Source organism: Arvicanthis niloticus, chromosome 6, assembly GCF_011762505.2.
Source record: "Arvicanthis niloticus isolate mArvNil1 chromosome 6, mArvNil1.pat.X, whole genome shotgun sequence".
Lineage (NCBI taxonomy): Eukaryota > Metazoa > Chordata > Mammalia > Rodentia > Muridae > Arvicanthis > Arvicanthis niloticus.
The window spans coordinates 11,939,168-11,951,211 of NC_047663.1; the positions used below are offsets into that span (position 1 = coordinate 11,939,168).

The 12,044-nt window shown below is 43.8% G+C and overlaps 1 protein-coding gene across 4 annotated transcripts in view; it reads right to left on the reverse strand.

Moving 5' to 3' along the window:
- Positions 1 to 12,044, reverse strand: part of Map2k6 (mitogen-activated protein kinase kinase 6) — a 130,983-nt gene that overhangs the window by 20,893 nt on the left and 98,046 nt on the right. For all 4 annotated transcript variants that reach the window (XM_034506044.2, XM_076935536.1, XM_034506045.2 and 1 more), the window contains 4 exons: positions 11,728 to 11,779; positions 8,222 to 8,349; positions 6,649 to 6,726; positions 5,105 to 5,244 (listed from right to left, as the gene is read on the reverse strand). In XM_034506044.2, the coding sequence (XP_034361935.1) occupies positions 5,105 to 5,244; positions 6,649 to 6,726; positions 8,222 to 8,349; positions 11,728 to 11,779 (398 nt within the window). The remainder of the gene's footprint in view (positions 1 to 5,104; positions 5,245 to 6,648; positions 6,727 to 8,221; positions 8,350 to 11,727; positions 11,780 to 12,044) is intronic.

Genomic DNA, 12,044 nt, shown 5'->3' on the forward strand with positions numbered 1-12,044 from the left:
GATTTTGATTGATTCTGAATCCTGAAGCAGTAGGCTCTAATGCCAGAGAAGGAATGGACTTGCCAGTGATAGCCAGAGCAAGCAGGCAAGGGGAGCCAGTTTCCTTCTTCCATGTCCTTTACATGGGCTGCCACCAGAAGGTGTGGCCCAGATTATATATATACACATATATGTATATATAATATGTGTGTTTATATGTATATATCAATTTATATTCATTCTTACTAGTTCCGTTTCTATAAAGAACCCTAACTGTTCAATAGGGAGATGTGTGTGTGTGTGTGTGTGTGTGTGTGTGTGTGTGTGTGTATGAATAGAACTGAGAGAATGAATCAGTTCTGTTCATCTAGAGAACTCTGATTAGTACAGTAGGGTCTCTCTCTCTCTCTCTCTCTCTCTCTCTCTCTCTCTCTCTCTTTGTGTGTGTGTGTGTGTGTGTGTAGGTAGGTGGGTAGGTATAAGTGTATGTGGGTGTGTCTTAGAGGGGGAGGTCATGATGTAAAAAGGGACCATGAGAGGAGAAGCATCTAATGGGGAGGGAGGGAAGGAGAACATGTACACGGAGCCAGAAGGGAGCTCCTGTGGGGAACAAACTGACCAGCAGAGGTAGGACAGTGCAGAAGGGAGCTGGGGAAGGAAACACTAAGATCAACGCCCGCAACAAAACCAACTACTCTGCGCGTGTTAAAGTCTTTAAAGATGGAAGAAGCAAATCAACATCTCTTTCATCTCGGCACTGGGGAGGAACAAGTGTCCTCACTTTCCTTCCTTCATCCAAGATGCTATTTGCTCTGATGCTACTGAAGAAAAAGAGAAAGAAAACCACTCAGTACCTAGCACTCCAGGCTCAAGTTAACTGGGCACCATGATGTCGCCTTTCCTGAGAAACCCCTGCCTCACGGAAGGCCTTTTTCTCTGTGTCTGCTGCTGTGCGTGTTCCCAACCAATGCTTCGGTGTGCAGTGCATGAGACGCCTCTGCTGCTATCTGTTGCACTTCAGACTTTCCCTGCCTTTTCATTCTTTAACTGACAGAGAAAACAAACCCAACCATGACCCCTAGACTGTATCATTTCCAGGCCGTCTGTACCACTTCTGAAATCCACAGTCTCTGCTTGTCACAAAGATCTAGGGCCACCGGGAAAGGTCCGGAAGACCATAGCCTGACTGAGCTGAATCCCTTTAATGAAAACACACCAGCAGGACAGCTGTGTGATTAGGAAATAGAACCAGTAAGAGCTGGGGACAAAAAGTAGGCTTCCTTCAGGGATAAATGAGCACTTTGTGGGGAGTTCTTTCCACCCCATCAAGCTTGGTTCTAAACTGTCAAGAGTAAAGCAAATGAGATGAGATTGGCCCTAGGCATGGAATGGACTCATACCATAATATAAATGAAAAATAAAATTTTATCTATTGTGGTGGTTTGAATATGCTTGGCTCAGGGAGTGGCACTATTAGGAGGTGTGGCCTTGTTAGAGTGGGTGTGGCCTTGTGGTAGGAAGTCAGTCATTGTGGGCTCTAAAACCCTCATCCTAGCTGCCTGTCCAATCTTCTCCTAGCAGCCTTCAGATGAAGATGTAGAACTCTCAGCTCCTCCTGTACTATGCCTGCCTGGACACTGCCATACTCCCACCTTGATGATAATGGACTGAACCTCTGAATGTGTAAGCCAGCCCCAACTAATTGTTGTCCTTATAAGAGTTGTCTTGGTCATGGTGTCTGTTCACAGCAGTAAAATCCTAACTAAGACATCTCTATAAAGGTCCAAGGCACCCATAATATATAAAAGGCGTGTGTATGTGTCAGTGCAAAAACTCAGATAGTTTCAACCCAATGTTATGTTCATTCTCAGTATCACAGCAAACACTGTGGTGGTTTAGAGTATAGTGGGCGAAAGCATTACCGACCAAGCAACTACAGATGGTCCTGCTGTCCTGAAGTCCAACCAAGGATACACAAGGATGCTCAGAACTGCCAAACTGGCTCTATTCTGGTGTTGCCCAATCTCCACAATGATAAAGAAAAATCCCTCCTTTGCATGGTCAATTCTTTAGAATCCAATTCCAAAACAAGCAATCCTGAACACTCTGAGGAGGTCTATGGGGCCAGACCCAGTGGTTACTCTCACAGAGGACCCAGGTTCAGTTCCCAGCACCCACATGGTAGGGCACAACAGCCTGTAAGCATAATTTTGAAGGATCTGATACCCTCTTCTGGCTTCCATGGGCTTCTGCACACATATATGGTATACAAACATACACTCAGGTGCATATGCAGACCCATAAAAAATAATGAATAAATAAATAAATAATAAAACAAACCTTTTGTAAAAACTTTTAAAAGGATCTGTCCTTTGACAGCTTCTAGACTGACATATTTTTAATGAACTCCATAAAAGAGACAGGCTGCTATGTTGTATGCAAATGAAGCGACTTAGAGATATCAAGATTTCCAGACTTCTACCAGTTACAGGGAACCCACAAGTTGCCAATAGCCCAAAATATTTACATAAATAAACTATGGTATCTGGGGCTAAAATTCAGAGGAAAGGATCAAGAAAAGCCATTCCCAGAGAAACAGCCATGAGAATTCTGAGAGCCATGGGGGAGGTAGGTACAGTATGGGCATTATAGAAAGACAATAACACAGGTACCTGGACTCTCCCCACATATACACATACATTAAAGTTAGAACATGTTCATCTCTCAAAGTCTTGTTTTTTTTTGTATACTGGGGATAGAACTCAGAGCCTCAAACAGGCTGGGCAGTTGTCCTACTCTCTTCGGCCCTAACACTATTTTTATAAATATTTGTAAAACGTTTCAATGTTTTGATTCTTTGAAGAAAAAAAAAAATCTAAATAAGAGAGAGAGAACAAAAAGCAGTTTGATACAGAAAAAAAATAACTGAATGATGTTAGAGCCCTTGCATCTGAGAAGCATTCTGGAAGGCTCAGCAGCTGAAGGCAGGTTCACAGAATTGACAGCTAACCCCAGGTTCTCACCATATGCCGAGAGATTGCATGGGGAGTTTGCTAAGGTTGTAAACTTGGGGAAATGCCTGTGCTGCTGACGGTAGGGCTCAGGGGTCAGCACTCGGGAAAACTTAGCCAGAGATTGACCAGTGAACGAGGAAGGAGAGCAGAGAGTGAGCTACTTGCATTCACACCTGCTGCCTTCATCCCAAAGCTTCATGAAATACCCAGAATCCTTGGAGAAGGGAAGAGAAGAACAATAGAAAGGGAAGCTTGAAGACACTTCCTTACAGAGGATCCTCTCCTGAGGACTCTTGGGAGTCCACCATGCGCCGTGACTCACGTGACCTTTAAACACTTGAGGATAAAAGAGGGAGAAAGTGACACAAAATAAAAAAACACAAACGGTCAAGTTTTTTTTTTAATCAAAAAAGCAAAATCGTGACCCAATTTCAACGTGGCAGACCACACAAACCCCTTCGCTCACACAAATCACTCTAGGAAAACAGGAGGCACTTCAGGAGACTGGAGAGGGGAGGGTGCATTTTTATTAAAGCCGCCCAACAACACTGGCCTAGAGCCCAGTACACAAGCTCTCTCTGGTCTTTCAGCCAAAATGAAAACTCAGAATAAGCCACCACGACAGCCTTGTAAAACACCAAGGGAAAGCACCAGGTTGGGGAAGCCGGAGGGGTGAGCACCAGGTACCAGTCCAGGGGGCCTCGGGGGCCTTCCCAGGTCTAGGTCAATTCACAGTGGTAAGTATGGTCGGGAATGGCTCCCTCCAAGAGACACAGTTGGGACCAGAGCCAGCTCTGACCCACCCACTCTCTCTCGACTTCCATCTGCTTTCACAGGATAGCCATCTAAACTAACTCGGTTCCATTTCGGGCTGTACTCTGGACATCCTCCTCCCAGCTGCATCCGCGGCTGCCGCTACCATCACGTTATGACGCTAAGCATCATGGCCATCGTCTAGACAGAAATCATGTGAGTATCTGGGAGGTGTTAGGTCCTCTTTTATCCCTCCAGACTATACTAGTCATTTCCTTCTCTCTCCGTGCTCCAACCCTCTTTGGATTTGTCTCCAAACCCCCAGCAGTACCTATTATGCCCACCCGGGCTAGCCCATCCACATTCAAGAATGGGTTCTGCAGAAGGCAAAGTTCTGCAGGACTTGTAAGCATCCGGGAAACATTCCTGAATGTCCCACAATCTTCTCAATCTCAATGAATCTTTCCATCTATCCCCCACCCTTAGCCTTCTAGTAAGCCTTGCTAAACTTTGTCTCTACGCCGTAATCGACAGCCAACTCCTTACAGCTGTTTCTGGAATAAAATATCCTGATAGAACGTGACTTAAAAAAGAAATAATTTACCTCGGCTCACAATTCTAGAGTATAGTCCAGTATAGCAGGAAGTCAAGTCAGTGGTAACTTAAACCTTGTCACACCGCATTCACCGTCAAGAGCAGAGAGAAACGAACGAACGCATGCGCACTTTGAGTATGTAGCTCCATTTCTCCCTCCTACAGTCCTGGAGCCAAACCCACGGAATGGCTTCCGTCATTCCCTTTTAAGCTAGATCCTTGCATATCAATTAACATAGTCAAAACAATCCCCCACAGATTGCCCACAGGCCAACTTGTTCTAAACAACAGAGACTCCAGATTGCTTGAAGGTGAAAGTTAAACTAACTGCCCATCACAAGGTCTCGGAGAGGTCTTTCTTGCTTTGGTGATATAATGTGGTACAATCCTTCCGATGGGAACACCTCTCCTTCCTGACTCACCTTAGTTAGGGAAATGCCTCTCCTGGCCTCAGCTCAGGATTTATTTCCTCAAAAACAAAACAAAACAAAAATCCCATCTGGATTTGCATCCTTCAAATACTTATGACTATCACTCTACCTGGTCTTGCCAGTCACAATGCTTTCAAAGAAATATTGGCTCGAGTGAGTTTCCGTACTAGCCTTGCTCCTGGGAATAGAGGCAAAGGCTATGTTCTGCAGCACAGAGGACGTGCTCCATGGATGCTTCTGGAATGAGCGTATGGGATGGGTCATACTGCACGGAGGAGAGTCATGAGAGCGACTTGTCTTTGGCATAGATCTGTGGGTGCGGGGTTCTCTTACCACTGTGAGGTAAAGTCAACAAAGTCCGCGGAGAACTTGTCTGCTGGGAGCTGTGGAGAGGGCTCTTCTACCACCTGTTTTAGCTGCTGGAAGGGCGTTCCCCAAGAATCATAGGGAAACCGAAGGATGGCCAGCTCAATCTAAAAGGAGGAAGCGGGGCAACCATTTAATAAACGCTCACTAGGAAGCAGCTGTGGTTTTTGTTTTGTTTTGTTTTTGTTTGTTTGTTTGTTTTTAAGGGGAACTAGAGATGAAGCTCAAGTCTAATTAGGTAAGAAAACCAAGCTAATAACCCGTTCTCTCAAAATCTTAGTGCTAGCTACATTTTTAAATATTGTCTTACCAGTGACAGACATTTAAAGCTAACTAAATAAATGAGTCCCTTGATAACACCCGGACCTATTTCATAAAAACTTATCACCTAAGAGCATTGAAGTTCAACACAGGAAACAACCAGTTTTTCAAGTATCTGGCCAGAATAGGAATGCTGAAAGACTTTGGCAGCACTGTGCTGCCACCTACAGGCCTCTTGGTGAAATGGAAAATTTAAAAAAAAAAAAAATTACCCAGGACCAAATGACTGATCTTTTTTTGGACTTGGGTAAAGGCCACTCTGCTGTTACAGAATCACATGTTTTCTGGGCAGGGACATGGAACAACTCACTGGATATAATCAGCTGCTGGTCCTGGGCAGTAGCCAGGACCACAGTGGGTAATTCCAGACCTCAGAGATATACTGAAAGCGTGCAGTCACAGAGGTTACAGATAAGGCACTGGCTGTGCAGCCATAGGACTGTGCTTGGGAAAGTACACTATCCATTATCATGTTCCGAGGATAGATCTAACTTCAACATCCAAAACTTCCACCATGAAACTGGTGCAGAGCTCGGGACACTGCCCAGTTAGCAGAGTGCCTGCGTAGCAGCTCTGAATCCAGGGGTCCATCCCTAGCATGGCAGCAAAGTGAGCAATCCTAGGACTTTGGGAGAGGAGGATCAGAAGTTCAAGGCCATCCTGAGCTACATATAGATTTTGACGCCAATCACGGGCTGCATGAGATCGGGTCTCAAATATTAAAATAAAATAGACAATCTAGTATGTTTGGCCTCTCAGAGACCACACACATTAGCATGGGGGTGGGGGAGGGGTTGCTGTTTTTGTTTTGTTTTGTTTTGTTTGTTTTGTTGTCCTGGTTTTGTAACTTAAGCTTCCTGTCTTGATCCTAATCATTTAATTTAAACTACAAAAATTCTATTTATCCCTTTTCTACAGAAAGATCGTCAGTGAGAATACATGAGTTTTTGAAGGTCAGATGACTAGTAAAAGTCAGAAAAGGGGGGAAGATTTGGACTGCCAGATCTCACTGTATGGTTTCCACTGTACAATACTGCAGACAATCAGTCCTGGAAAATGCCCTGCCATCTCAGACAGGAAAGGGTACCCAAGTGTGATATCAAGGACATTTGCTTCTGGGTCCCCAAGGCCCCGCCCCACCCAGGTTTGCACTCAGAACTTCATAGCCCACAATGATAATCATATGTTACCATGGTGATGCCCAGACTCCAAATGTCAGACTTCACACTGTACCCCTTCTGGTTGAGCTCTGGATTTATTCGTTCAGGCTGCAAAGGAGACAGACAGCTAAGAAACAGAAAGACACCTGCAATGCTATGTAGCTCAATAAAGACTTGCGAGGAGACGGCACCACTTGCCATATGAGTTATTTGACTCTGTTGACGTGCCTCCCGGGCCAAAAGACCGGCTAATCACAAGTTATGAAATGTCTCCACAGGGCTATCCTTTTTTATATTGGTCTTTTCTTAGAGGTAGGAATGAATTCAGATACCCCATAACGAAGTTTAATCGCCTTAAGAGGAACAAAGGTACACATTCAAAAGCCCCTCTATCCATTACAATTATCCCTGGTAAAAAAAAAAAATATCAACAGCTCAAAACTCACCAAAGCCTGCAGACGTTCATAGCTACTGTCTGATGTTAAGAGACCTCGGGGATTTTATTCAAACATGGGCAAGAAGTTTTCGATCAGAAACGCAAGTCCCTTCCAAGATAAATTCATTCCTCCAGTTGGGCGTTCTGTGATGACCAGAACTGCCTTGTGCCTTGTGTGGGTCATTTAAGCTCCCCATAGTCTTCTATCCTTAGCGATCAAGCGAATACTCAAGTGGGAGTCAGTGTGTAAAACTGAGTGCCAGTGCCCAGTACTTACATGTATTTTCAAATAATATGGCCCTTTGAGTTAATTCCGAAAGGCCATATACATGCTATGGTTTGCACCTTTGTGTCATCCCAAAATGCACATGTTAAAAACATATCACATGGGGGCTGGAGAGATGGCTCAGCGGTTAAGAGCTCTGACTGTTCTTCCAGAGGTCCTGAGTTCCATTCCCAGCAACCACATGGTGGCTCACGACCATCTGTAATGGGATCCGATGCCCTCTTCTGGTGTGTCTGAAGATAGCTACATGTACTCATATAAATAACATAATTTAAAAAAAAAAAAAAAAAAAAGAAAGAAAAACCTTATCCCACCTGTGACCATAACAGGAAGTCTTATCTCTGTAAGACGACTATGGATTTGGGATAAGTTCCTCATGAATGGGGGTTATTATCCTCATAAAAGAAGCCTTGGAGAGATCCCCTGCTCCCTCCAGCACTTGAGGATGCAACCAGGAGCCTCAAATAAGGCAGAGAGGCAGGCCCTCACCACAGCCTGAGTCTTTCAATATCTTGATCTTGGACTTCCCATATAAAAAAAAAAAAAAAAAAAAAAAAACTCATTTAAAAAAAACAAACAAACTGTGCTCTGTAAGGTGTCCAGTTTATGGTATTTTGTTACAGCAACCTCAAAGGATGTCGACAATATTTGGAGCAGGTGATAATGATTTCTGACATAAGACCTTAAAGAAAATGACACAAGGCAGATTTTTTCCTCAAATCTGAGGCTCATCCCAATTCTCCATCATTGGCATGCATTTCTTACTTTCTTGCCTGGTTTTGCATGCAGGTGCACGTCTCAGACATTCATGCGCATGCAGGTATGCGCACGCACGCGCGCACGCACGCATGTACGTACGCGCGCTGCATGCTGGTACTTACAGCCATGTAAGGTTTGCAACCGGCATCGATCGTTTTAGCAACAGAGTCGACCAGGTAGCCACTGATTCCAAAGTCACACATCTTCACTTGGCCCAGTGTGTTAATGAGCACATTAGAAGGCTTGACATCTGCAGGAAAGAATGGAAAGTTACTTCTTCACCACTAGAGGGCTCTCCACTTGCCTTTCAGGGCTGTCTTTGCCAAGCTGCCCTAACACAAATGTCACCACCGATCCAAATGTCACAGCTGCATGCAGCGTGCTCCTCTCCAGTTGGGTTTTTAATTCTTCACGCTTTGTCTGTGTCTTTCAGGACTGTGAACCTCAAAATGGGAAAACCTGTCTCCTCTGCTTATCTTATTTCATTGCTTCCGCACGTGGAGTAAGAATTTTAAAAAGAAAAAAAAAAAAATACTATTACCAAACCAAAGTGATCTATGAGGGCTGGGAAGATGGCTCAATAGGTAAAAAAGCATTTGTCATCCAAGCATGGTAACCTGAGTTCAAATACTCAGCACCTGTGAAAAAAACCCCGTGTAGTGTGTGTGCGTGCGTGCGTGCGTGCGTGCGTGCGTAATCCCAGCCATTTTTGTATGGAGAAGGGAGGCACAGATAAGACACTCCCCAGGAGCTCAGGGGTCAGCTAACATGCTGTACACAGCAATGACCAACATGGTACTGTCTCAAATGAGGTAGAAGGCAAAGACCAACACCTAAGATTGCCCTTTGACCTCTACAAGGAAACAGTGGCAGGCAAGCACCCACACTCATATTGGGTACACATACACATTACACACACACACACACACACAACATACACACCACACACACCATGCTCTACTGAATACCTCGAGTAAAAGTCCGAAGCTGAAGAATGAAAAAGCAAAGAGTAACACAACAATATGCCAAGTGCGGTCACAGTAACCCATTTTGATGGACACCTCTCTAAGAGACTCATCAGAGACCACCCGAGTGTAAAACGTTATAAACTGGGCCATGCTCAAACATGGGCAGGTCACTGAAGAAGGTGATAAGTGAACCATTCGGGTTAGCAACACATAACCTACCCACTGACGAACACCAAGAGATGAACTGTTGTTCTCTAGTGGTGATGAAACAAGAGAGGCCACTTAACGGGTGCCCTCTGAGACTCTTTCCACAGATGAATAAAAAGAATAAGTTTATTCTAAAGTTAGTTCTTCAGCCAGATGTGACGACACAGGCCTGCAACCCTAGTACTTCAGAGACAAAGGCAGGAGGATCTTTTAGCTACATAGCAAGTCTGAGAGCATCCTGGGCTAAAAGAAACCCTGTCTCATAAAAAATATAATAAAATAATAATATATTTTAAGTAATCCCCTTACTATTTTTCTCTTAAACCGGATGGCATGCCAGACATCATTTTATTATTCCCATAGCTTTGTATATGCTCTAACTAAAAAATTATATTTTAATATTTCGAAGAAAAAAGTTCAAACGACTTCTTCACCTCCAGATGATCTGCACACTTGTTCTTATCTCTAGCTCGCTTCCTGCTTATGCCCCATGATCTTATCTTCCCCAGCTTTACTGCTACCAAATAACGCTCGCAAAGGCAGGTACACTGTACGGGGCAATTTACATCATATCCAAGTTCACAGTTTAGGAATTACCCATAGCTTTATTAATTCCCTCAAAAACACACTTAATGTACAAAGTGCAAGCTATCCGTGTCTAGAACCTTCCAGCAATAATGAACTCCTCTTTTTTTTTTTTTTTTTTTTTTTTTTCTTGATACTACTTCCATTTATGGTACTTGCCTAGTTCCAGGATGTTTGGTTAAAGTTTTTCTAGTTAACCCTTTATTGAAAATCCCTACATAGAATTTTTATAGGATAGATTTTTCCTAGATGACTCTTAGGTCTTCTTAATGTTACTAAAAGCATCTGTACTAAAGGTGACTTTAGAGGCTACAGAGATGCCTCAGCAGCTAGGGAACCTGCTGTTCTTCTAGAGGACCCAAGCTCAGGCCCCAGCAACCACATCAGGCAGATGACAAGTCTGTAGCACTAGTTCCAGGAGTTCCAACGCCCTCTTCTGGCCTCTGTGGGAACAGCACTAATGTGGCATAGACACATACAAACATAAGCACACACATACACCTAAAAACAAAACTGAAAAGAATGATTGTATGAGATAAATGAATAGACAAGGGTGGGTGAATAGATGAAATTGATGAGGAACTGGATGGAGATATAACAGAGCTGAGGATGGCTGGGCATACATACATACACACACACAAACACACACACACACACACAATGTACAAACATGAGGGACCTGAGTTTAATCCCTAGAACCCACATTAAAAGCTAGCCATGGTCATGCACACCACTGGCCCAGTTCTGTGGGGTGACAAGAGAATCACTGGGGTTTGCTTGCTGCTTCTATGCAAGATCCTGTCTCAAAGAAATGAGGCAGGGTGTGACAGAGCAAGAACCTGACATCCTTCTCCACGTGTGTGCATGGTGAGCACACCCACATACACGTGTGCGTGAGAAAGACACACATACACACATGCACACACGCACATACGCATGCACTCACACAAATAAAAATTAATAAAAAATCAAGAGCTAACAGAAGAAGAGGAAGGGTGAGGAAAAGGAAGCAACGAACAAACAAAAAAAAAAAGAGATAAAGTCATTGTTTTCCCACTTCCTACAGCCTGGAAAGGCTCTGCTTTGTTTTATAAATTTCCACATTACACTCACACAGACACATCTGGGCATCTTGTGAAGATACAGGTTCTGATTTGTCATGTGACTATTCTTTTCTAATCACCTCCTCCTGCTGGAGGCCCAGTACAAGCTGGGGCTTTCTCTCAGGTACTTTCAAGTTCTCAATGCTTTCCATAGCTCTCCTTGGTGAGTTTCTATTTAATTTAGGTATAATACAAAATTCATTTGTTCTTATATTCTCAGCCAAGGTAAAAGAATGGCCCCGGCTTACAGCCTAAATCTTATAAACGTCTTCCAAAAGCCCACGTGCTACACAAGCTTAGTCCCTACTTAGCCCTACTGGGTGAGGCTGAAACCTCCAGGTGGGACTTGGAGAGATGTTTTAGGTCATCCGGCCCTTGAGGAGGATTATGGGATGCCTATCACATCATCTCTAGTTCTTTCCTGGCCATCAGGTGAATGAACTTCCTCTACATCATGGTCCCACCATCTCGCATCACCTCACCACTGGCCAAAAAAGCAACAAGACTAGTAAACTCCAGACTGATCCAAAATAAGCTTTCCTCTTCATCAGTTGATTGTGTCGAGTGATTTGTTACAGTAATAAGAAAGTAACATAACTACTTACATTTTTTTCCTACAATCCCAAAGGAAAACCCTTTAGCTCTTCTGCCTAGCTCATCCCCACCCCCATATGCTCAGGGGAGAGTGGGAGAGGAAAGGAGACACCAGGAAAAAGAAACAAACTTAGCGAAAGCAACTGCCAAGACAGCTCTACATATGCTTACCTCGATGGATAACAGAGAGCTTACTGTGTAAATGTTCTAATGCTTTTACAATCTGCAAGAGAAACAGAGTCGATTTATTGAGCCCATCACTGGAAAGAAGCTGAATGCGAAGTGTATTCAAGTTTATTAACGCTCCCTGCTTAAAGTTGCTGAATGAGTGATTTTTCTCAAGTAGTAGTGGCCCTCATGGGGAAAACAACAGGCAGTTACCTAAATTGGACACCTCCACCAAGGAGGATTGTATCTTAGAATGGATACAATTGTAACATTGTATCGTAAACAGATACGACTGTAAGATTGTATCTTAAGGCACCTCC